Source organism: Camelina sativa, chromosome 16 (assembly GCF_030686135.1).
Source record: "Camelina sativa cultivar CO46 ecotype springtype chromosome 16, ASM3068613v1".
Lineage (NCBI taxonomy): Eukaryota > Viridiplantae > Streptophyta > Magnoliopsida > Brassicales > Brassicaceae > Camelina > Camelina sativa.
Window position 1 is genome coordinate 29,650,703 of NC_141895.1, and position 25,071 is coordinate 29,675,773.

At 34.9% G+C, this 25,071-nt stretch overlaps 5 protein-coding genes and 2 long non-coding RNA genes across 11 annotated transcripts; 2 read left to right on the plus strand and 5 right to left on the minus strand.

Annotated features, from left to right (window-relative positions):
• Nucleotides 1-66: 66 nt before the first annotated feature.
• Nucleotides 67-3,729, minus strand: LOC104752809 (MLO-like protein 6). 4 transcript variants are annotated; one of them, XM_087493033.1, is made up of 14 exons: nt 3,494-3,729; nt 3,181-3,238; nt 2,790-3,058; nt 2,574-2,690; nt 2,438-2,498; nt 2,188-2,351; nt 1,991-2,085; nt 1,852-1,901; nt 1,711-1,751; nt 1,453-1,626; nt 1,291-1,364; nt 1,166-1,195; nt 1,026-1,086; nt 67-893 (listed from the first exon to the last, which is right to left on the minus strand). In XM_087493033.1, exons 1-14 carry the CDS (start codon nt 3,617-3,619, stop codon nt 735-737), a joined length of 1,479 nt encoding a protein of 492 aa, XP_087349159.1. In that variant the 5' UTR covers nt 3,620-3,729; the 3' UTR covers nt 67-734. The 4 variants fall into 4 exon arrangements, with proteins under 4 accessions (XP_087349159.1, XP_010473363.1, XP_087349158.1 ...); XM_010475061.3 differs by having other exon boundaries at nt 1,166-1,233; nt 1,329-1,364; nt 3,494-3,726; XM_087493032.1 differs by having other exon boundaries at nt 67-720; nt 3,494-3,721.
• On the plus strand, nt 300-1,267 carry LOC147926092 (uncharacterized). Its single transcript, XR_015585111.1, has 2 exons — nt 300-602; nt 1,038-1,267. It is a non-coding gene; the product is annotated as an uncharacterized LOC147926092 (long non-coding RNA).
• A 4,345-nt stretch (nt 3,730-8,074) lies between the features above and the next one.
• Nucleotides 8,075-9,329, plus strand: LOC147926093 (uncharacterized). Its single transcript, XR_015583467.1, has 2 exons — nt 8,075-8,278; nt 8,736-9,329. It is a non-coding gene; the product is annotated as an uncharacterized LOC147926093 (long non-coding RNA).
• A 1,062-nt stretch (nt 9,330-10,391) lies between these two features.
• Nucleotides 10,392-10,991, minus strand: LOC109129604 (protein RALF-like 9). The gene has a single exon (XM_019238053.2). The coding sequence runs from the start codon at nt 10,861-10,863 to the stop codon at nt 10,621-10,623; it is 243 nt and encodes an 80-aa protein (XP_019093598.1). The 5' UTR covers nt 10,864-10,991; the 3' UTR covers nt 10,392-10,620.
• Nucleotides 10,992-12,154: 1,163 nt separating this feature from the next.
• Nucleotides 12,155-12,938, minus strand: LOC147926094 (mitochondrial import inner membrane translocase subunit TIM13-like). The gene is made up of 2 exons (XM_087493034.1): nt 12,713-12,938; nt 12,155-12,507 (listed from the first exon to the last, which is right to left on the minus strand). The coding sequence occupies exons 1-2, from the start codon at nt 12,821-12,823 to the stop codon at nt 12,358-12,360; spliced, it is 261 nt and encodes an 86-aa protein (XP_087349160.1). The 5' UTR covers nt 12,824-12,938; the 3' UTR covers nt 12,155-12,357.
• Nucleotides 12,939-13,914: 976 nt separating this feature from the next.
• Nucleotides 13,915-16,564, minus strand: LOC104752810 (large ribosomal subunit protein uL3y). 2 transcript variants are annotated; one of them, XM_010475062.3, is made up of 6 exons: nt 16,487-16,564; nt 15,623-15,708; nt 15,325-15,435; nt 14,924-15,228; nt 14,410-14,819; nt 13,915-14,321 (listed from the first exon to the last, which is right to left on the minus strand). In XM_010475062.3, exons 2-6 carry the CDS (start codon nt 15,705-15,707, stop codon nt 14,060-14,062), a joined length of 1,173 nt encoding a protein of 390 aa, XP_010473364.2. In that variant the 5' UTR covers nt 15,708; nt 16,487-16,564; the 3' UTR covers nt 13,915-14,059. The 2 variants fall into 2 exon arrangements, with proteins under 2 accessions (XP_010473364.2, XP_010473365.2); XM_010475063.3 differs by having other exon boundaries at nt 15,623-15,728; nt 16,487-16,537.
• Nucleotides 16,565-16,747: 183 nt separating this feature from the next.
• On the minus strand, nt 16,748-19,112 carry LOC104752812 (putative serine/threonine-protein kinase PBL15). Its single transcript, XM_010475064.3, has 5 exons — nt 18,612-19,112; nt 18,006-18,141; nt 17,783-17,919; nt 17,546-17,669; nt 16,748-17,380 (listed from the first exon to the last, which is right to left on the minus strand). Exons 1-5 carry the CDS (start codon nt 19,053-19,055, stop codon nt 16,941-16,943), a joined length of 1,281 nt encoding a protein of 426 aa, XP_010473366.1. The 5' UTR covers nt 19,056-19,112; the 3' UTR covers nt 16,748-16,940.
• Nucleotides 19,113-25,071: the final 5,959 nt, after the last annotated feature.

Here is a 25,071-nt window from a genome sequence, read left to right on the forward strand (position 1 = left end):
CATTGTCAATACTCTCAAAAAGATCCCAAATCAAAGACAGAGGACAAACCAAGTCTCATTCAGGCATTTTATCAAACAGCTTGCATGCTTTATATATATCCACTATCACATCCTTCACAAACTCTCAAAGAATTGTAACAACAACAATATGTATAGAGTTGTATAATGATGAAGATGTACAAGGAACTGTTCACATAAAAACATAATTAACCAATCACTAATAATAATAATAATAATTCAATTTTAATTTCATCGCTTAAACGAAAAATCCCTTAAGCTTATATTACTTATCTCATGCTGCTGAGTTCGAATGTGACCAGGTCCAGGAGGTAGTTCAACAGATGAAGCAACAAGCTTTTTCTCAGAATCTTCTTCTCCAAACCTAGAACGATGATTCGAAATTGAATTCGTCGAAGCCTCAGCAGTTTCGTGGTGTGGAGATTGAGACTCAGGATCCCACGAATCGAAATCGGAGTTTCTCCTCGGAGACATTGAGTTCGCGAAGCCGTCGTCGAAGCTTCTGCTTCGTTTGTGAGGGCCGTTGCGAAGGAGATGAATCGGAGAAGAACCATGCGTTGGTGTTGTTGGTCTGCTAGAGAAAGGTGTTGTTGATTCTGAACTCCTTCCATGTTTCATCTGTTTCTTTGCTGTGTGGTGCCAACTCTTTAATGCTGTTGCTACTCTCTCGTTGAACACTGTTGGTTTCATCTTTGAACCCATCTTCACCGAAAGAATCAAATAAAAATCAGATTTTGAAATTGCAAAGTTACAATTTTTATGTGTTGTGTCATCTTTGAACCCATCTTCACCAAAGATTCCTCAAATTCAAAAAAGATCAGATTTTGAAATTGAAAGTTAGGATCTTTATGTGTGTGTGTCATCTTTGAACCCATCTTCACCAAAGTTCATCAAATTCAAAGATTTAGAAATTGCAAAGTTACAATTTTTATGTGTGTGTGTGTGTGTGTCATCTTTGAAATTGAAACTGAAAGTTAGAATCTTTATGTGTATATGTGTGTTTTTACCTGAGTGACTAGAGCGTAAAGAGGAAGAGTAACGTAGCTGCAAAGAATCTGGACAATAAGTCTGCAAGATCAAGAAAAGGTTGGGACTTTGATACCTTTTCAAGGGATGGTTTCTCTAAAAAGCTTATGTTTTTACTTACCCGATTGAGATTCTGATGATGACATCTACACTGCTTTCATGGAAACAGTTCTTGAGTTTGAATTCATACTGAATAGATAAGCAAATAGTTTTTTGGATGAAATGATGATTGAATTGGTATATTACGTGTTAAGTTCGCGGATTATGCAGAGCTGCTTGCTTACCGTACTCCAGACAAAGAAAGCTAGTTGAAACGCGTTCTGCAAATGACGATGATAAGGTATGGTTATTTTCAGACATTCTTTTTTTGAGTTGTTGTTGTAAGGAGAAGAATCAGAAAGTATTTACCGTGAAGAGAACTAAGTGAATGAGGAAGAGAATGAAACGTGGGCGACCGAACCAGAAGAAATGATCACCAGGCTGAACTAGTGGTGTGCCTTTCACTACGTCACCTTTCTCTTGGATTCTAAGTCCCAGTTTTGTTATTATCACTTGAAGTTTTGTCCCAACAACAAGAATCACCTGCAGTTTGTCCATACAATCATTCTTGTTACAACAGAAACAAAAGAAATAGGTTTCTTTTAAAGGTTTTTGTTTGTTGCTTACGACGAAGGGAATGAATGGTAACCAGAGGTAAGAATTCAATCCTGTTCATGAGAAAAGCAGAGGAAATAAATATATTAGTCTTGGATTCTTGAAGGTATTTATAGAGAGATTGATGAAGTGAGGTTGTGAAAATGAGTGTACCGTTTGTGTTGGTCAAGAGGAATAGCACGGCGACGAACCAGATCACAGGACTGAAGATATAAAGCAGTTACAACATCAGATTAATCGTAATTAGTTAGTGAACTGATGGAGTTTGTATTAATCGTTGTTATTTCCATACTTGATCTCGACAATGGTTTTGAAGTCTTCCTCTAATGATCTCTGAATGTACTTTCGGAAATCGAATCTTGCATCACTCCCAGGAGCCAAATGAGCCTGAAATAGATGAAAGAAGAAGAAGCATTATGATCTTTTTTCTTGAGAGGTAAGTTTTTAAATCCAATGGAAACGTTTTAAGATCAAAAGATTAATATTTACCATGATGAAACCATGTCTCAGTGTTAAGTAATCAACTTTGGTTACAGATCTAAAGAACTGTCTGAAGAAACATACAATCCACAACGTAATAGTTGTTCTGCTCCAGAAATTTAGATGTCTACGCCCGAAAGATGTATCCCTCGCGAACCTAAACCTCTCGGGATCTACATTATTCGAAAAATTCCTCGTTCAAACTTCACACTCAGTTTCAAATTTATCGATTTGTCATTCCAAGTTTATATAAGTTCACCGTGCGAATACTGATACTCGATTGTCTTCGTCTCCTCTTCCCACCTCTTCCACCTTCTCATCTACGATAAAGATTCAATCTTTTAGTGAAACCAAACAATATCTCAAACGTTAGGATTGATGTAAAAAAAATTTACCTTGGTCTTGCCCAAAGCATAAGTAACAATGCAGTAGATTACATGACAAACCGCAAGAACAAAGATGAATATATGAAGCTGATGCATGCCATAAGCCGATACAAAAGCGACTTTTCCCTAGAAAATTTAGCAAACTCGATTGTCAAAATCGAAAAAGCGGTCTACATTAGTGGCTCTTACAAAGAAACATAACCAAAGAATTAAGAGTTTTTTTACCTTCTCTGCACACTTATCATAACCTTTAGTAGCCAAACTCCTTCGAGGAATGAAAGAATCGACTAATTGGAGAAGCTTTCGACGCGAGTTTTCATCGTCGTTTTCTCCGTCTTCCACCTTTGGGACATCTTTCTTACCGTACTTTCTCGCCTCTTCGGATGGACTACAAGGGTGCATGGACGCTGCGATGTTCTTAGGGATGCAAATATTTGAGATGTAGCCTTGTCCAATAGTAAGCAGTAGTGATATGAATCCCATCAGCATAAGCTCTACAAAAAAAAAAAAAAAAACATTTTATTAATGTTTAACTAACCAAAAAATAAAGAAAGATTAAATGAATCTATATTTCTTTTTTTTGCAATATAGTTTAAAATTAATAATAAAAATTTACCTGCTTTCACTTTTTCAAGAGCTTCATATAAAGCTTTTTTGTTCTTGTTCTTAAACCACTGTCGGAAGAAGTGTCAAAACAGAGCATGGATTTGGTTTAGTAATCAGAAACAGAGCAAACTATGAAACCGACACAAATACAAAAACTTGTAATAAACCCTTTTGGGTTTTAGCAGTCTTTAGACATAATTTACATTTTAATCTAATTTATGTGTCATCAAATTTTGACTAATTGGGAGGACGAAGAAGAACTAAACAAACACAGAAACAGAGCAAGAAACAGAGAATCAAGGAGAAGAGGTTAAGAGGCGTACGGATCCAATTTTATGAATAAGTTTCTCAATTACGATCGAAATCAGAAGCAGGACGAAGCAAACCACAGCGACGGCCCATGTAGAAGTTTCCTCTAATGTTTTTTCTTTCACTGGATCATCCGCCATTAAAGCTCACAGAACAATTCCAAGCAAATAGCTTTTTAAAAATAAAATAAAAAATATGAAAAAGATAAAAAAGTTGATTTTTGCAATCATCAAAACACGTATGCGTGTCTTTATATAAACACACGGAGACGAAGATGAAAGAAGCCGACCGGAGAGTAGGCATAGCTTGAAAAGTTCAATCTTCAAAGTCAAGAACTTTGAAACCTATTAATATATAATGATGATTTTTTGTTTTCTACAAAACATGCTGTGTGTACTGTTATGTATTTTTGTGATTTTTAAAAATTTAAAATTTAATGTTCTTTCTTTGTTACATCAACGTTTAATTAATTGTTTACGTATAAGTTTTTTCTTTGTGAACGCTAAGTTGTTATATCCCTGATTCCCTATTCTCGAATGTTTGACAGACAGTTACAGAAAATACGAAAATTTTACAAAAACACACAACAACTAACAACCTACAAAACCAGCAAAGTTACATTCCATTTTTTTTTATGGATGCATGGGCTCCAAAGGCCAATTGGATTGACAAGTTCGAATCTGAGTCGTTAAACCAGTGAACAACCATGGGACGTTTCCTGTTGTTTTAATGGTCAAAACTCGAAAGTAAAAAAAAAAAACAAAAAAAGACTAGGTCGGAAGATAGTTTGAGACTTGAGACTAGGTTTCCAAAATCAAAGAAATTCTATTATTCTCAACGCAAAAATCTCTTTACATTCACATTATAATTTACAGAAATTTATTTCTTGAAAATCTGAAAATCATGATAAATACTTTTACATTCAAAGAAAGTCTATTATTCTTAGGGTAAAAATCTCTTTACATTCACATTATAATTTACAGAAATTTATTTCTTGAAAATCTGAAAATCATGATAAATACTTTTACATTCAAAGAAAGTCTATTATTCTAAACGTAATAATAGAATAACTATTTTAAATTATTGGTTGATATAGTTACAGTAAAGCGAATCCTACGTATATAATATATCCAGTTTTGGATCCCACATATCTTTTCTTATTATAAATACGAAAAGCAATGAACTGCCAGCTTTGTCAAGATCGATCGTACGTCAACGATATTAAGTCCAAGAAGATACAATACAAGTCCTATCAATTATCATAGGTAAAAAGCAATTTTATAACGTTTATAATGTTAGCAAAAATTAATAATAACTGTTTTCAGTTCAATACAAAATTCGTTTAGCCTGGTGTCTAATTATTTGGTATAAATATTTTTGCATTCCACAAAATTATATGATTGGCTAAAAGCCTAAAAAATGTTTTAAAGTCGTTTTGTCAATCACCCCCTTAGTTTTTATATTTTTGTTTTTATTTGACTGAGCCGCAAGCTCCACAAATAAAATATTTTAAAACATATATTTGCAAAGGACATCAAAAAAAAAAAATATATATATATATATATATATATATATATATTCAGATTTATAATTCTACATAATGTCATAATAACGGTCGTGCTAACTAACAGTTATATGCGGATGTGATCGATGCCAAAAAAGTCGAGGTGATTAAATAAACATATGAAAATAAAAACAAAATTGTTGAATATTGGTTGGGTGTCTTAAAGAGATCGATAGCTACATCGAGTTGGATTACATATTGTTTATTGACTATTTTGGTAATGCATCGAGTTGGATTACATATTGTTTATTGACTATTTTGGTAATGCAGCCGGTGAAGGTTTAGCTTACAAATATCACTTGGGAAATTTTAATTAGTTTATTTACATGAATTATATGAGGTAGTTAACTGCTTCTAAAGCTATGAAAAAGTCATCACTCTTCACATGATTAAGAACCAGTATTTTTTATTACTACATTTCAGGAACTTTAATATAAAAAGAGGTAAAATGTATATGAGAAAACTGTGCTACGTACAGATTTAGCTAAGTTTTTGGATTTATTATAAATAGGGTAAATTAGTAGTGAAGTTTGTAAATAATGGTAAACATTTTGTAATTGGTGTTACACATATAACTTCTAAAAAAAAAAAGAATAAGATACCGGATCTACTTGAATGGCTACTTTTTATTATTTTAATATCATAACACGTATAAAAAATTAGTAACATATGAACAATTGAACATGTATTTTGACAAATTTTTGGAATATTTTGATTGAAACGAATCTTTGTGCTAATGCGAAGGTTCTCAGAATAAAGATGATGAGAACAAGCCATTTTGTGTACAAGAGTAGCTACAAGGGATCCTTACCCAACTCAAACGCTATTTCACAATTTTAATTTAAACAAAATAATATTGAATATGATTAATGTTGTGATTGATTTTCACATATAGCAAAACAGAAACACAAAATACTGATATATAATATGAGAAATCATGAAAATTTATCAAATCGATCGAGTGAACATAATCCAAACCCAAATTATATATTTTCCGTACTAGTATCCGCATTCACATCTATATATCAACCATTTTCATATATTCAAATGCAGAACTTTTGCCATAAAAAAAAACTAAAATTTAATATGGATTTTTCTTTTTAGGTAGCAAAATTCAATATGGTTTTGGACATATATAACTAATCAAACCAACCAAGTATTCTATACATTTTGGCAAACCCTAGTCATAACATGTCATGTAAATCTATGTTACAGCATTACAGTTTTTTCAATGCAATGTGGACTCTCTACAATCTCTACAACAAATAGTTTGCATTATATAGCATACCAAAACCAAAATTGATATAACAATGCACATGGTACTATATGTTGGCACATCTATAATTTCATGTATTAACGTTTATAATGAATACTAATCTAGTCAACAATATCGTTATGCAAACGACAATATATATGTCTATTCTAAATGATATAAATATATAACATTTATTAGTGACGAATAGCAATAATTCAATATGTGTATTACCCGGTCTTAATTACTTACCTTACGTTCACAACTCTAACAGGTTTTAATGTCACTAGTCCCTGTGATCTCATTGTCATTCTTATAAATTACAAGAGTAGTTATATGATAAATTAACAGAACTATTGCAACTTAAATTAACGTGCTTCGAAGAAATTTGCTGCATACAATATTTCTTCCTTGAAATTAGAGGTGTAAACATGCTCAATTGTAACTAAAACATGTGCTTGTTACTTGTTAATTTGTTTATATGTTAATAAATTCGTTTTATATATACTAATTAACACTAGTTCCTATCTTTGTCGAAATTATGAACTAACTTACCTTTTTTTGTTTGTTTCGTAACAGATAAGGTAATACTAAAAAGCTTTTCGTGGGAACTTTAGTACAAAGAGGTTGGTGCTTGATGCATACAATATGTTCTGAAGCTCAAAAGAAAGCAAAAGAGACTCTCCAAGCCATCTCTTTCCGCTCTAACATATCAATCAAATTTTAAAATCAAGTACATTCGGAACGAACCGAGCACACGGTACCGTGCCCAGATACCAGCAATGTTATATGATAGTATGCATCAGATTCTGATTCACTTCCAACCGAGAAGGTATTGAGAATATCACTACACCTATCTAATCGGATGCGTGCTACTAGCCTTGATCAGCGTGCATCAGAATTAAAGAATAGTTTTTCATCTTAAGAATGAATAACAACAAACTGATTAAATAATAATTAAGCTGAATAAATAAATATAACTCGCTCAGATGCATGTATGTAACGTAAGGAAGCGGAAAATATATTTGTTAGATATTGTAATATAAGTGATTAATTATAACATCATCTGAGTTACAATTAATCACAGAACCAAGAAAATACAGTAAAACCTCTATAAATTATTACTCTATAAATTAATAAACACTATAAATTAATAAATTTTGTTAGTCCCAACTCGGGCCAGTATAAAAAATATCAAAATTTGATAAGATATAAGATAATAATTTTTTTCAAATCTCCATGTAAAATATGGTCCCAATAGTATTGTAAATTAATAATCATGTAAATATATATATATATATATATGTTGATATATATATGTTTTAAAATTCTGAAATTCTAAAACTTATATTTATAAATAATTGTTATGTTGTCTTTTCAAACTATAATAATAGAGAATACTCTATACAATGTCATAAAAATATCTAAGTTTTTTAAAAATTTTCAATTTCTATATGTACCATTTTTATTTTGATAGTTTTATAGAGTAATTATAATTTACTGTCAATAATGTTTTCTAAACATTACAAATTCAATTCTAAACTGATAACATCTTAAAGTCTAATTTATTTTGCTAAAACTGTTTCAATTCATAATTTTAAACATTTAAACAATTAAAGTATATATCTATAAATTAATAATTATTCATTTAAACTATAAAATAATAAATATTAATTTATAGATAAATTAATATCACTATAAATTAATAAAATATCATGGTCCTAACATTATTAATTTATAGAGGTTTAATATAACTCGCAGTTAACAAGCCTAATATGAGGATGTCATCTGTATATATATAAAGATAGATAACCAATAACCAAACAGAAGCCTGTCAAAACATTCTTTTTGATTAGGGAAACCAAACTTGATTTTTTATATTATATATATATATATGCTCTTGCGTTGGTTGATTCACAGCTTTGGATCTGGAGAGCTATTCGGGCCGGGGCGGCAACGGTGGCTCTTTTGGCATCCTCTCGTGTAAGGATTTTTTACTTCCTTCGTCTTGCAGTTACGCTTTGTCACAATTTGTTATATCATTTGTAAAAATACCATAATCTATGTATTTTTTTACTGCTGCCTCAGTCTTGGTGGCTGCCAGAGCCAAGAACACTACGAGAACGAGAGATACAATGACCATGTCACTTTTAGACATCCTGCTAAACCAATAAATTGCGCTGTATTTCTTATTGAACATGTATCAAAGATTAAACGTTTATATAGAGAAAGAGGATGCTAAAGAATAGGAAAGGATAAGTCTAAATGGAAATTAAACATATTGAGAGCCTTATTAATATAGGAAAATACATCCCCATATTTTGTTTTATTTTATTTCCTCACAAAATTAAATCTATATAATTAACAAAAGTAAACTCCGATTTTCCTATCTTTTTCGAAATTATGAACCAACTTACCTTTTTTGTTTGTTTCGTAACAGATGAGGTAATGCTAAAAAGCTTTTCGTGGGAACTTTGGTGCAAAGAGGTTGGTGCTTGATGCATACAATATGTTCTGACTTCTGAAGCTCAAAAGAAAGCAAAAGAGACTCTCAAAGCCATCTCTTTCCGCTCTAACATATCAATCAAATTTTAAAATAAAGTACATACGGAACGAACGAGCACACAGAGCCGTGCCAAAATACCAGCAATGTTATCATATATGATAGTATTATTAGGGATAATTTTTTCAAACTTCGGATGTGAGACTTGGTTTTGGTTTGTATCCTAACAATCTTCCCTTCAAACCAAGGACCATATAACCACATGTGGGATATTAACACACCTCTTCGAGATAATAACTCCATCTCGAACCGATCCTATTTGGACCGATAATAAACCTCTTATTGAGCCTACATTACTTGGGTCAACAAGAGGCATATTTATATCTACTTTTCTAGGTTCACCAGAATTTTAACTTTGAGTATAATACCATGTTAAATTTGGGTTTATCTTTGGCTTCCAACTAAAAGACCAATTGGCAATTAGTGGATTGACACTAACCCTTTATATATTAGTGATAATTTTTTCAAACTTTAGATGTGGGACTTGGATTGTATAGTAGTAAACACATGGATTCCAAAGTTGGTTATATTTAGATGATGATTAGTAACCACAAAGATTTTAGTAAATGAATGTGTTCCATATAATATTTATCTTGACGTTAGTTAATACCGGCTATTTAAAAACTGAAAAACCAAAAATAGTTTTCTAGAATTAAAAATAAAAATATACAATAACATTTACCTATATATGAAACAATAGGGAGTTTTTTATTTTACTTTTTATTTTAAGGATTATATAAATTGACAGATATGTCTATAGAAAAATTTATCTTTTGAAGTATATTTAAATCCTCTTTTGTTGAGAATAGCTTTCACAAAATGCAGTGTAAATCTTCCTTCGTTGAAATAGCTTTCACAAAAATGCAGTATTTAGTTGTTTAATATAATATAAGAAGTAAATTTCGTTTAGGTTATCGTTTTTTTTATACTGTATATAAAAAGAGCAATCATAATCGGTTTTTTTTTTTTAAGATGGCAAGCCTTTTCATCTTTTTTAAAAGGATCTAGTTAATTATACACTTAATTACTTTATGTTGCTTTTACAGTTTAATCTTATACTTACAATATGTCATCATACGTAATATATGTATTATGTATAAAATAGTTTTGAAAAAGTCGACTAAGCTGAATACAATTAATCGTCTAATATACTATCTAATCTACCTACAGTGTCTGCATGATTGATTATTTTGCGTAATGTAACGGTCAAAGAAAACAGTGTGGATGATGTCTAACGTCTAGGCAGCCGTTTAAACCATTTTCAATGCCAGTAGTTTTCAATATATTCTACTTAAGAGCTCGTATTTAATTTGTATGAGAATCTATGTTTCTAAATGAGCCTAAAACATATATGGATTGTGTTTTAGTTTTCGCTTTTCTTTGTTGAAATCTATCCTAGCTAGGGATGAATAAAAGTACTGTTCCATATTTTCCCTTAATTCTTGACTTGTTATTGTGTCAAAAAGCATATATCAAACTGAATTAAGAACATAAGAAAGTGAAAATAGCTCGAAAGATTGTTTACATATCGAATTATAACTGAAATATATTTTTATATATGATTGAACATAACATTATATGGTTACAATCTATCACAAAGCCAAAAATAGGTAAGAAAAGAATCTCATTAACAAATGAATATGAGGATGTAATATGTGTTTTACAGATAGCCAAGAGTGGTACTCCAAATCAGAAGCCTGTCAACATATTCTTAATTGATAGGAAACTAGTATATTGTATGCTCTTGGATTGGTTGGTTGATTCAGTTTTTTGCAGCACCTGGAATGCGACGGCAACGTGTGGCCAATTCGCATCCTCTCTTATATGGATTAGCTTCTACCTTCTTGCAGGATTCAGGGCGCGCTTTGTCACAGTTTCTAGCATGATCTCCACGATTCATGTCGCCATAGTCTATGTATTTTGCCTCGGTCGTGGTTGCTGCAAGAGCTAAGAACACTACAAGGGCGAGAGATAGAATAACCTTGACACTTTTAGACATCCCCATATTATTTTTTAAGTATAATTTTGTTGTTTTCCAAATATATTAAATAAATAAATAATTTATTAAAGAAACCCCAATTAGGAGCTCAATTTATTTATTTGCCTATCTAATAGTATTTGGAGTTGGCTCTGTTGGATTATGAAGAAACACTTGTTGAAGGTTTTTATAGTAGAGAAGAGATGGATCTCAAATGTTGCTATTTTTGGATGATGATTTGTTACCACATAGTTTTTAGTAATTTTTCCTTAAAATTAAGACTCAATAATCCAAAATGCTATCTCTGGCAGTGACTATAATTAGCTTCTTACCCTCAAAGAATGAAGGTTTAATTAAGGCTAAAAACCTTACTCAAATTTACTATTCCAGAACGCGAATATTATCGAAGCTAAAATGTAATAATACAGTCTTGACTTGAATTGTGGTAATGAAGTTTTCAATGGTTTCCTTCTTCCTCGCAATTTTATTGAATCAGTTGTGATGTAAATCAACCCACTAGCATCATGATGTTGCAAAGATACTGTATAATGAAATTTGGGAGAGACTAGTAATCAAAAAAAAAAAAAAAAAACTTGGTTATCTATCTTTCATGTTGTGACTCCATCTCAGTCAATCTCGCTACATAAACCTATTACCTATCTATTCGACACCGTTCTTTAACGAATATGTTGTTGTTAGGTTTTTAAGCTGTAAACAGTCGATGCGAGACCTACATATACCCAGTAAAAGCTCATATATGTTCTCTCTCTCTCTCTCTCTCTCTCTCTCTCTCTCTCTCTCTCTCTCTCTCTCTCTCTCTCTCTCTCTCTCATCGTCATAACCATTATTGAAAAAGACAGTCCACAGAGTGATAGATAAACCACACAGCTAAGCTTGAGATCATGTTCAAGAAGTCCAAAGAGCGATATTAAAAGATAGTGATTGGGATGAATGCTAATCAAAAACCCATACATGTGTGCCAAAACAACAAAGTCTAAAACAGGAACAGCATCAATGTCTACTGAGGTTATGATTTTGTACATTGTTGCAGAATGTTTGCAGACACAAAGGATCATACTATATTCATAGAGACGTTTTCACTAAGGTTATTGCCACAAAACCCAAATGCCAAAGAAAGATTAACACAGATTTTATATCTGGATTCTAAACTTGAGCTTATGACCTCTAAGCAAAATTGGACAATAACATCAAACTTAAGTATACAGCAACCCAACAACATTCCAAAAAGAGTTTATAGATTCCGATGCTACTACTACTACTAAGCATACACAGAGCAGAGACACAACATGACCCCAAGTCACTGAAACATGTTTTTTAATTAACCACTTAACAACAACAACACAGAAACCATTCTCGAATAAAAAACAAGTTGATAGTTGCAAATCTCTCTCAACTATTAAACCAATGTAAATTTTGCTGTCTTCTTCTAATCTTGAATAAAACATTTTTTTTTTATATAAATAAAATCATAAGAAAAGAAGAGATAGTAATTTTTGATCATCAGTGTTGTTTGGAGAAAAGAGATCGACTTATGATTCCGGTAGCTTCAATGTAACGATCAACGCATCTAGAAACACAGCTACTCTCACTCCCTCCTAGGCTTGATCCTGGCTTCGTTATACACTTTTCGAAACATTTTCCTCTCAGAGTCTGCAACACAACCACAAACAACCAAAAAAAAAAACACAACCTTTTAATTACAACAACAAATGTCTACTTTTGTCGGATAATTCAAAGATCAGATGAGTTTGGTCGGAAAATTTTCAACTTTTGTGTACTAATTAGAAAACAAAAAAAAAAAAACCCCCTCAAATTGATTGAGGATTTCGAAGATTAGAAGGAAAACGAGACTGACCTCGATGAACTCTTCGGCGTAAGCTTGAGCGAGTTGTGTCTTGACCTGTTCCATCATTGCTTCAGGCGATGGCGAAACACCTCCCATCGGCGGCGCAGAGTACGAATCCATCTTCTTCTTTTTTTTTTTTTTTTTTTTTTGTCTCTCTCTCTCTCTTTCTGAAGTCTCAAAAGCTTCGATTGATGAAGAGAAAACCCTAAAACTAAAACCCCTTAAGGCTCCAGCTACAAAAATAACTTAAAGCACAGCATCGGACTAGGTTTTGGTATATTGGGCCTTAAAGCCCTTCATTTCATTAATGGGCCTGCTCTCATTCGTATCCTCTCATTTTCTAAAGGGTTCCTAAGAAATTTTTATAGTTCATAATTTGGTGACTAGTAGTAAGGCCGTCAGATTGTTGGAATAACACTAAAGTAAGCACATTTGATTTGTTTGATAGCCTTTAATCTGATTATCATTAGCGATTCTATTACCATAATACTGAATCAACGGACTAACCATTCTCGAAAAAGACCATCCACAAAATGATCTTAGACAAACCACGCAGTCATGTTACCCATGTAATCATGTTCAAGTTCTAAGTCCAAAGATATTTCGAGAGAGAAATTTAAAGATGGTGACTCGGATACTCATCACAAATCATGGCCGTGTGCCAAAACAATAAATCAAATAATAAGATGAGCAAAACGATATCTAGTGAGGTTAGGGTTTTGTACAATGTCGCAAAATGCTTGTAGACACAAAGCAAATAGACTTGAGTATCATGAAAGGATCATACTTTTCGTAGAGCCAAGATTATGATGACTTTTCCACGCCTCAGACGTCAAAAGTCAAAGAAACTCACAAAATTTTTAAACGTTTTTCATAAATATGCAATCTAAACTTGGAACTGAGTTTACGCCCCCTAAGCAAAATTATACAATAACAACAAACTAAGAAGATCCACACCCTACTACATTCCAAAAGAATTTATTGGCCTTATAAATTCCGATGCTATTAGCATACACAGAGCAGAGACACAACAAGACCCCAAGTCATTTAAACATGTTTTAACCACTTAACAACACAGAAACCATTCTCGAATAACAAGATGATAGCTGCAAATCTTCAACTATTAAACCAATAAAATTTTCCAATCTGATAAGTTCTAATCTTGAATATAAACCCTCTTTTTTATAAACCGTAAGAAAAGAGAGATAGTATTTGATATAAAAAAAAAAAAAACTTTAATAATATCCAAAATAAGGGAACAAGTCAACCGTCAAAACTCGAAAAGCAAGATAATATTTCAAAATGACATAAATTTTTTGAAATTAAAACGAAACAAATTTTTTGAAATTAAAAATCTTAAGCTTTAATGGCTCTTCCATAAAATTTGGCTTTCTCTTCGGAAGTCTGGAAGTGACCGTGTCCATGATTGGAAGACACGTCAATGTACTTAATCTTGATCTCCTCTGTAGCAACCCTAGACGTCTGCTTCAACAAAGTTTGTCTCAATGTCACCACACGTTTCTTAGGCCCTACGCAACCACCCTTGATCATCAAATAATCTTGCTTTACTATCCCGTAGTGTGGAAATCCTCCCATCGGTGTGATATCCTTCACAGTTCTGTCAAAAAGAAAACAGAACATGAGCACAAGTTGAGTTTACTACTAGACAGATGAACAAAACATATCCAGATTGTCAGTTTAGTTACCTGTCGAACTCAGTCATGGCTGAGTGAGTCTCTTGGCCAACCTTACCAACCCGATAAATTTTCTTGTTCATCTCAGTACGGTGGTGGTACCCATTCTGACCAGCTCTAGCCACCGTGTAGGAGACTCTAGCAGGATGCCAAGCTCCAATACAAGCCACCTTACGAAGCCCACGATGAGTCTTCCTTGGAAGACGGGTCACACCCCATCTTGTAACCACACCTTCGTAACCTTTTCCTTTTGTAACACCAATTATGTCAATCATCTCATCTTTCTGGAAGATAGCATCTATAGGGACTTGCTTCTCGAATAAGCTGCAGGCATAGTCAACCTTCTTTGCAATATCTCCACCATTAATCTGAATCTCATTCAGATGTGCCTTCTTCTGCTTCAGCCCTTTCATTTTCCTTATCTAATGCATATCAAAATTTAATCAGAATACAAATTAACCATCAATAAAAGCAATTGGGGACGTTATGATCACCTAGAATAAAACAATTAAGAAAGATGAAGCACCTGGGTGTGAGCAAGAACTCTGATGACAGCGCAGTACTTCTTCATCTTCTCCAACTGACTCTGAATGTCCTTTTTACCTTCTTCAGTTTCATGTTTCTTTGAGTATCTGGTGAAAGCCTTCTTCTTTGACTTGGCCCAGTTCTTGTAGAACCTCCTCCTCACTTCTTCGCTCAGATGCTGAGCCCACACAGTGCTTAGAGAACGCAGACCACGGGGTGTCTTCACATAACCAACCACACCAACAACCACCATTGGAGGTGTCTCAATGATAGTCACAGCTTCACATGTTTCCTTCTTGTGTAGCTCTGGCAACAACAACAATGACAAAGATCAGCACAAAACCACATGCAATAATTATGCCGTGCTGGGACTCATTAAAAAAGAAGAGAGTGAGAACGCACTTGAACCAGGTTTTTCAACCTCTCTAACAATGTGAGTCATCCCAGCTTTGTAACCCAAGAAGGAGGTGAGCCTACAAGGCTTTCTCGGATCATCCTTGGGGAAGGCCTTCACTGAAAACATAATCAAGGAATATCATATCAGACCTACACAAGCCATTGCTAAATTAAAACTTGGCTTACACATTACTGTAAATAATCAAAACCTTATATACATTCAAGTAAGCTGTACTCAATCTACCAAGTAAACAGAAGCTGCAAGAAATTGGTGAACAGATGCAAATAGGCTTTCACAAGTTACCTTTTCCACGATGTCGGGAAGCCCTTTTCCTAGGAAGGAACCCCAACGAACCATGTCTTGGATGCTCAAACTTTCTGTGAGACATTCTTTCAACCAGAAACAAACACTAGAAAATAAGATAAATTATATACACATAAAGATAACAACAAATCCAATCCTATGACATATTCATATCAATCTCAATGTAAGAATGACAATAAAAATGCAATAAGTCCAATATACATAAAGCAAAAAACACTCATACAAATGAACACCATGTATTACAAAATTACAACCAATAGAGAAGACCCCTATAGTAATCTAAACAGTGATGCGCAAAACAGATTGTGAAGAGAACAACAAGATCAAGGAAACGACAACAACATAAGCTATACTCTTAATGAAAATTAAGTACCACCAGACTTAAAAGTTGCATACAAAACTACATAACAACAATCAAATCAGCAATGTGCCAAAGAAAAAACAGAACTTTCAGAGATCACTAGGACAACAAAGGATACATTCTCAAGAAATCTGGAAATATGAAACGAAATGTTCCCTCGATCAAAGGCCTATGGCATCATTAAGATAGCCAAATCTCAAGCTCATTAGAGTGTTTCTAACCAGAAACCAAAAAAAAATGGTTTCCAGCAAAAGAGCAGATCAGAGACTAAGGCCTTGATTTTATAATGGTTTCCGAGGGTTATCATTTCGTTCATAAAACCAGAACAACTTGAGAACATACACCAAAACTTAAGCAGCTAGAGAAATGTGAAACGAAGAGATCAACGTAAACAAATAATGAGGTAAGAGACAAACCAAGTTCTCGAAGCTTAGATCGAAAGAACCAAACACAAAAATCAAATCAAGAGAAGCTTTGTGTACCTTAAAACTTAACTAGGCGGCGATATGAGGAGAGAAATTTAGGTTTACTGTAAAAATGTACAACGGACTAGGGTTTTTATACTCTCTTGGCTTAACCTAGGGTTTCTGAATTGTGATGGGCTCAAGGCCGAAATATTTATGGGCTTGGCTTGTGGTTAAGTTCGTTCAAATAGCCCGGTCCATTATATGATATGATATTAATTACTATACCAAAATAATTATGATCTAAACATTTTGGAGGTAAATAAATCTCATAGCTAATTTGATTCAATATTTTTATATAAAAACCTGTGGGATCACAATCTATTACATTTATATTTAATGGCATTGTTCTTAATGGAAGTCATAATACTCTCATTAATTATGTCACACTTTGATACGTATGACCATATAATATGCACACAACACACACACGACATGTTATTTGTATCTTTAAGGTCATGCAACCCTACATTCAAGATCTTAACGAACCCGGAGCTGATTTCCTACCACTCCTGTTATCCCTATCCCCTCGAACCTTCGGCGAGACCTTCCCTCCATGAGATTTAGGAGACAAGGGCCAATGACCAGAAGAAACCGCCATGTCCTTGTGATGTATGAGACTCTCTAGAGTTTCCACAACGGCAAGCATCTTGGGCCTGTCTTTAGGGTTAGGGCTCACACATTGTAATGCAAGAAGAGCCGTATCTTTAGCCGCCTTGACAGAGTATTGTCCTGCGAGCCTTGGGTCCATAACGCATCGGAGACGACGGCTGCTCGTTAGGTAAGGCTTTGACCAGTCGATGATGTTCTGTTGGTTTTTTGGTCGTGACTTTTCGGTGGCTCTTCTTCCTGTTAGGAGCTCGAGTAAAACTACGCCGTAACTGTACACATCACTCTTTGTCGTTAAATGCCCTGAAAATATTGCGCTCCCATGCCTTAGATAAAATTGATCGAACGAAATTTATTGATAAAATTGAATGTCCACGACAGATTCACCTTTATGTGTGTTTACCAACAATTAGTTAAAAATTGACTAAAAGAAATTACTGGCAAGGAAAAAAGACAAATGTTGTGTACCTGTTGAAACATATTCAGGAGCAGCATAACCATAAGTGCCCATGACTCGAGTTGTGACATGAGATTTGGATCCTTCTGGTCCCATTTTCGCCAAACCAAAATCTGATAACTTCGCCGTAAAATCCTTTATTTTTTATTTTTTAAAAAGCACATCAAATTAATAAATAATTTTCCTAAAACATAAAATATATACTACTATTTAATAATTTTCAAGCGGTGTAAAATAATTAAAATTACCGAATCAAGTAGGATATTAGAAGTCTTGAAATCGCGATAAATGATTGGACTCTCCAAATCATGCAAAAACGCCAAACCCTTAGCAGCTGCGACAGCGATCTTCAGCCTCGTCGCCCACGGCAGTGATAGTGAAATCCCTGTACGATAGTAGTTAGAAAACTAAATGAAATACTAATTACTTAAATATAGATATACGAATGCGAATTATTAAAAATGTTCATACGTTTGAAGAGGTGATTTTCTAGGCTACCACGTGGCATGAACTCGTAGATGAGGACTCGTTCCTCCTCCTCGCAGCAGTATCCTATGAGTTTGACTAAATTCGGGTGCTTTAATTGTCCAAGAAGTATGACTTCAGACTGAAAATGAACCATAAACAAATGTAATTAATTATATTCTTAGAGACTAAACTAAAAAGATACGTGTATAAGTGTATAATTAACAAAGTGGTCTCACCAACTATTATATCATGCTAACAATTCTGTTACGATGTACGTGACACCCAAAAAGAAACGACAAGATTATCATATGCATACTTAATCCATATTATTATGACCAAACACTTTTTTTCAATATAATTTTGTACCCTTAAGTATTTAAAGATAAAAACATGAGTCCAAAGATCTTTGACTTTGATGTATATAAATTATGAGGAGTGGTTTTGTTCTATAAGAACTCTAATTTTTGGATGCCCCATAATATAAACTATATATGCGTAATCAAATATGGCATAATTAAAAACTAATTAGAAAATAGTAAGAAGTGAAAAAAAAAACAAAAAAAAACTCAATAATCAATCAGGCATGCAATTATTGGTAAACGTTCTTACAAGCCATTCACGATGTCCTTGAAGTCCTTCAATGTCCAATAACTTGACAGCAACCGGCTGAGCCTTGAGGCTTTGTCGGAGATTTTCATCCATGTAACCTTTAAACACTTTACCGAACCCACCTTCTCCAAGAAGATAGTTCGCAGAGAAACTCTGAGTGATCATCTTGAGTTCACACATTTGAAAATCCACTAAATCGGCTCCGAGAGTCTGTGCAAGATCTTCGTTGATCCTAGCCGATGAAGAACGGCTTAGATCAGCGAAAGAGAGTCGCCGGAAGGAAGGAAGTGGTCCGAGATGGTTCTTGGAGAACTCTGATCTCGAAGGTCGGCAACGGCTGAGATTGCCGAAGACGGTTTGGTCATCGACCGAGCAGCAGTTTGAGGCAAAGGGTTTCCATAACGGTGAGGATTTGGTGGATGCTGTTGTTGAAGAGTCTCTCATCGAAAAAAGAGGGTTTAAGTCAATGTTTTTTTTTTTTGTGTTGTACGTTTTTAAGTAGGAGTCAAAACGATGATGGGTGGGTTGGGTCTTATTTATACATATGAGATAGGGACTGAGATAGGGACTATATGCGTATAAAAATATAACAAAGTAGTGTAAAAAATTATATAAATCATTGTATGTATAGGTTTATTGGTTAGTTTATGACATTTAAAATGCATATTACATGGTCAATCCGTATATTTGAATTTGGATTCTCTGATCTAATGATATTTTGTTGGTTATAGAACATTACAAGTAGTCACTAAACCTAAGACGTCCAATAATCATCAAAGGTTCAAAATTTACATTGTTTTACATGTATTTAATTAATTTAATTACCCTAAAAACAAGGAAAATGTAATTTCAATAGGCTTGCTAGCTATCTTGTACATTCACACAAATATATTATTTGAATAGTATAATGATATGATAAGAAAATGTGAATTTAGCAGTTTTGTTTTGTAGCTTTCCATTAAGGATAAACTTATAAAAAAAAAGATGAAGAGGCAAGAGTAGAGGCGTTCTTTCTTCAACTGCCCTAACCACTCTACTCAAACTTGGGGTTTTGCGTCATGATGTCTTCTCTTTTAACTCATTGTAAAGATATGTACATGTGTGTGTCACATTTAATTAAGTTGACTAGAAACAAAACTGTATAGTGTAAATTTTAAGAATTGATATCGTTAGAATAACCGATTTAAAATCACGGACGAGTCTGTGGAGTTATTTCATAATAAATAAGTGTAATGGACTTGTTATGTTAGTCAACAAGTCGGCGATCGATTTTATTTTAAGCACCTTTCGTCACTACATAATTCACCTAATGGCTAAATTAAGAGCTCAACTAAGTTTTTGGCTCTGAAGATTAAAAGAGAAAGAGAGATTACAAGAAAGTATACAATCGTAAATTCGTAATCAAAGATGTTGTTTAACCAAACTTTTATAAGTATAGCACGCGAAAACGCTAATAGATGAAATAAATTAGATAACAAAGTCTTTTTTTTCTCTGCATTCGCACAAAACCTCTCAATTAACTCATTTGAATTATATTTTTTTTTACTAAAAAACAGTTGGGTAGATTCATTAAGCAAGATTCATAATTTGATCATCGACCTCATTAACACAAAATACAAGCATACATATATATATATATATATGTGAGCATACATATGTAAGATATAATTCGTAGTAAAATATTTTTATGGTTGTGGGTTTATAATCTGTACAAGAAATTTACTCAACGGATATTTTTTTGTTTTTCAGTTTTATTTACTTCTTAATTGATATGATTTCTGATAATTCTTTCATGTGAAAAGTCATAGGAGCAGTTAAAATGAGATAATGGATGATGTATGAAAAAATGGATAATGTCTACTAAATTATAATCATAATAATAAAAAATCATTTCTATTACGTTTCTTCCTGCTCCACTGTTTCAAAATTTATTGGCTTATTCAATTTCATCCTATTAAACAAACAAATCAGATATTGGATAAAAAATTTCTGACTGATCTGCACTAGCTAAAAGTTTATATTATAATGTTGGTATAAAACACTATATATGTATAAAATTTATAGAAAAGCTAATATTCTAAAAGTTCCTAAACATATATATCTCCATATTTCCATGGTTATAGTTCATGATAATGTCTTTATGGACTTGGTTATGGTTCATGCATGGATATAGTATGGTTATCTTGTAAGAAAGTGAAGTATAACAAAGTAGCATGGTAGCCAAGTAACAATGCAAACGGGGTAGTAATATGACAAGCGTTCTGTTCGGACATTGATCGTTCTTTGTTTGACATGGGTCTTTGGTTCGTCCTCCTGATGAGACTTGAGGTCCTTACGCGGGCGTCTCATCGCTAGGATTTGCTTGCTCTGTATGGAGTGCCGACCGCCGAGAGGTAACAAGAACTGGATATGGTAGTTAAAGTTATCATATGTGATTATTGAGTGTTAAAATGAATGCTGGTGTATGTAAGAGATAAATTGGGCCTTGACACAAAGAATGGAGACACAACCCAAGCCCAACAAGATAATCTCAGTTCAAGTCAACAAAATAGGACAAAGTCTCCCTCGACAATACAACCCTGCAAAACAGAGGAACAGAACTGCACAAAACAGAACTGTACAACACAGAACTGCACAACAGCGGAACAGACTCGCACGACAGAAGAACAGACCTGCAAATTCAAAAGCTCATCAATCCCTATCAATACAGCTGGAGGTTAAGGATAAGGTTGTCTCCAGGAAGTCTAGAGTGTTCTATAGTATTGTATATAAATAGAATTGTAAACACTAACAAAAGAAAAATTAAGGAGAAAAAGCATTATTCAGAGAGAATATACTCTTGGTTTCTCTGTTCTTTCATGGTATCAGAGCCATTCTAAGCTCTCACAGGCATTTCAATGGCAACCGCATATCCTTTTCCCGACAACGTCCATGTCTCGAGCTCAGTCACCCTCAAGCTCAACGACAACAACAATCTATTGTGGAAGACGCAGTTCGAATCTCTCCTGTCCAGTCAGAAACTCATCGGGTTCGTCAACGGAGTTGTCTTGGTCCCAGCTCAGACCCGTCGTGTTACAAATGGTGATGTCACCACCGAAGTCCCGAACCCTCAGTATGAGGCTTGGTTTTGTACCGACCAACTAGTCCGGTCTTGGCTGTTTGGAACTCTATCTGAAGAGGTCCTTGGTCATGTTCATAGCCTTGAAACCTCTCGTCAAATCTGGGTCTCGCTTGCTGAAAATTTCAATAAAAGCAGCGTGGCTAGAGAATTTTCCCTCCGTCGCAACCTGCAACTCGTGACCAGGAAGGGTAAACCCTTCTCTGCTTACTGTCAAGAGTTCAAAACCATTTGCGACTCTCTCAGCTCTATTGGGAAACCTGTAGACGAATCTATGAAGATCTTTGGTTTTCTCAATGGACTGGGAAGAGAGTATGACCCCATTGCAACGGTCATTCAGAGTTCCTTGGGCAAGCTTCCAGCACCTACCTTCAACGATGTGATTTCAGAGGTTCAAGGATTCGATAGCAAACTACAGTCGTATGAGGACACAACTACTATCACTTCTCACCTTGCCTTCATGACAGAGAAGACGAATCCATGTGCTCCGCAGTTTGCTCCACACCCGAGAAGTAGAGGTGGTCGCTTTGGTCAAAACAGAGGCAGAGGAGGATATACAACACGAGGTCGTGAGTTCACTCAACACCAGTCCTCTCCTCAAGTTCAAGGTGAGCGACCTATCTGCCAGATTTGTGGTCGCATTGGTCACACAGCCCTCAAATGCTACAATAGGTTCGATAACAACTACCAAAGTGATGTTCCAACTCAAGCTTTTGCCTCTCTGCGAGTATCTGATGACAACGGTCAAGAGTGGCATCCCGATTCAGTCGCAACAGCACATGTGACGTCATCTACCTCTGGTCTTCAAGGCACCACTGCTTACGAAGGCAATGATACGGTAATGGTTGGGGATGGAGCCTATCTTCCCATAACTCATGTTGGTCCACCACCATATCTTCGTCCAAAGGTACTATTCCTATTAATGAGGTGTTAGTTTGTCCTGACATAAAGAAATCTCTGCTCTCTGTCTCCAAGTTATGTGATGACCTGTGGTGTTTTCTTTGATTCTATTAATGTGTACATCATCGATTTAAACACTCAGAAGGTGGTGTTCAAGGGTCCTCGTAAAGAAGGACTCTATGTGCTGCAGAATCCGGAGATTGTGGCTTGTTATTCAAATCGACAATGTGCAGCAAGCTTAGAAACTTGGCATCATCGTCTAGGACACTTAAACTCTAGATCTCTGCAGCATCTTCAAGCCTGCAATGAAATTCAAATCAATAAGAGCAAAACATCTCCCGTTTGTGAGCCTTGCCAAATGGGAAAGAGCACCAAGCTTCAGTTTTTTTCTTCTAATTCTCGCAGTTTAAAGCCTTTAGATCGGATCCATTGTGATCTTTGGGGACCCTCACCGGTTGTGTCAAACCAAGGATTCAAATATTATGTGGTTTTTGTTGATGATTTTTCAAGATTCTCCTGGTTTTATCCGTTACATTTAAAGTCAGACTTCTTCTCAGTTTTTACTGCATTTCAAAAGCTGGTTGAAAATCAATTGAATGCCAAAATACAAATATTTCAAAGTGATTGGGGTGGAGAGTTTACAAGTAATAAATTCAAGGAACATCTCCAAGAGCATGGGATTCATCATCAGATTTCATGTCCCTACACTCCACAACAAAATGGTCTTGCAGAAAGAAAGCATAGACACTTAGTAGAGCTTGGGCTGTCTATGCTATTTCATAGTCACACACCCTTGAAATACTGGGTAGAAGCATTTTTCACAGCCAACTACATCATTAACATCCTACCATCCTTAGCCTTAAATGATGTTAGTCCTTATACAAATCTTCTTCAAGAAAAAGTTGACTACTCTTCTCAGAGAGTCTTCGGTTCTGCTTGCTACCCGTGTCTGCGACCTCTAGCTCAGAACAAGTTCGATACAAGATTGCTTCAATGTGTGTTTCTTGGCTATCACAGCCAATACAAAGGCTACCGCTGCCTCTATCCCCCAACAGGTAAGGTGTATATCTCTAGGCATGTCATCTTTGATGAGTGTCAGTTTCCATACAAAGAGAAGTTTCATCATCTCTCTCCACCGTATACAACTCCTCTCCTTCAAGCTTGGCAACAAATGTATTCGTCTCCCTCACCAGTGTCCTCACCAGACCTGCAGTCTTCCTCCAAACCATTAAACGATACTAATACCACCTTGCCTCACAATGCGGGAACAACAATGTCGGATGTCAATCTCAAAGAAGAAGAGTTGAATCCTTTCCAGGACTCTGATGAAGGTTCTGCTACAGAGTTGACACCTCCTCATGACTCTGGTATTGAGTCTAATACAGACTCTGCTGATACTACAACCGGTGATCATGTTCCAATACCAGTCACCACACCAGTTGTCACTAACAGTCTTCATCCCATGACGACCAGATCAAAGGATGGAATTCAGAAACCAAACAAACGATATACTTTGCTCACCTCCAAACACACTGCAGATGAACCAAAAAACATTACCATGGCCATGAAGCATCCGGGTTGGAACAATGCAGTCATGGAAGAGAATAGACGCATTCATATGTTGCGAACTTGGTCTCTTACTGAGCCTACTGAAGATATGAATATCTTGTCGTCCAAGTGGGTCTTCACAACGAAACTTAAGCCTGATGGAACAGTCGACAAGTTAAAAGCTCGTCTTGTTGCCAAGGTTTTTGACCAAGAAGAGGGGGTGGACTATCTTGAAACCTTTAGTCCTGTCGTAAGAACCGCTACCATACGTCTAGTCCTTGATACGGCGATTGCTCAGTCTTGGACTATCAAGCAACTTGATGTATCGACTGCATTTTTGCACGGTGAGTTGCAGGAACCTGTCTTTATGTATCAACCTTCAGGTTTTATCGATCCAGAGAGACCTGCAACACTACAATTGACTGATATCTTCACAAAACTGCTACCACGTCCTTTGTTCCTTGATCTTCGTGGCAAACTCGGAGTGTCTGCTACTAGCGTCTCACCCACGCCAAGTTTGAGGGAGGGTGTAAGAGATAAAGTGGGCCTTGACACAAAGAATGGAGACACAGCCCAAGCCCAACAAGATAATCCCAGTTCAAGTCAACAGAAGAGGACAAAGTCTCCCTCGACAATACAACCCTGCAAAACAGAGGAACAGAACTGCACAAAACAGAATTGTACAACACAGAACTGCACAACAGCGGAACAAACTCGCATGACAGAAGAACAGACCTGCAAATTCAAAAGCTCATCAATTCCTATCAATACAGCTGGAAGTTAAAAGATAAAGTTGTCTCGAGGAAGTCTAGAGTGTTCTATAGTATTATATATAAATAGAATTGTAAACACTAACAAAAGAAAAATTAAGAAGAAAAAGCATTATTGAAAGAG

Coding starts and splice junctions, on each gene's coding strand:
- LOC104752809 (XM_087493032.1), bottom strand. CDS start 3,619: ATGGCGGATGATCCAGTGAAAGAAAAAACATTAGAGGAAACTTCTACA. Junction 1,902..1,990: donor AAAACCATTGTCGAGATCAA/GTATGGAAATAA, acceptor TTATATCTTCAG/TCCTGTGATCTGGTTCGTCG. Junction 1,196..1,290: donor ATAATCCGCGAACTTAACAC/GTAATATACCAA, acceptor CCATGAAAGCAG/TGTAGATGTCATCATCAGAA.
- LOC147926094 (XM_087493034.1), bottom strand. CDS start 12,823: ATGGATTCGTACTCTGCGCCGCCGATGGGAGGTGTTTCGCCATCGCCT. Junction 12,508..12,712: donor ACGCCGAAGAGTTCATCGAG/GTCAGTCTCGTT, acceptor GTTGTGTTGCAG/ACTCTGAGAGGAAAATGTTT.
- LOC109129604 (XM_019238053.2), bottom strand. CDS start 10,863: ATGGGGATGTCTAAAAGTGTCAAGGTTATTCTATCTCTCGCCCTTGTA.
- LOC104752810 (XM_010475062.3), bottom strand. CDS start 15,707: ATGTCTCACAGAAAGTTTGAGCATCCAAGACATGGTTCGTTGGGGTTC. Junction 15,229..15,324: donor GGTTGAAAAACCTGGTTCAA/GTGCGTTCTCAC, acceptor TGTTGTTGCCAG/AGCTACACAAGAAGGAAACA. Junction 14,322..14,409: donor GCCATGACTGAGTTCGACAG/GTAACTAAACTG, acceptor TCTTTTTGACAG/AACTGTGAAGGATATCACAC.
- LOC104752812 (XM_010475064.3), bottom strand. CDS start 19,055: ATGAGAGACTCTTCAACAACAGCATCCACCAAATCCTCACCGTTATGG. Junction 18,142..18,611: donor AAGGACATCGTGAATGGCTT/GTAAGAACGTTT, acceptor GTTCATTTTCAG/TCTGAAGTCATACTTCTTGG. Junction 17,381..17,545: donor TCCTGAATATGTTTCAACAG/GTACACAACATT, acceptor CAATATTTTCAG/GGCATTTAACGACAAAGAGT.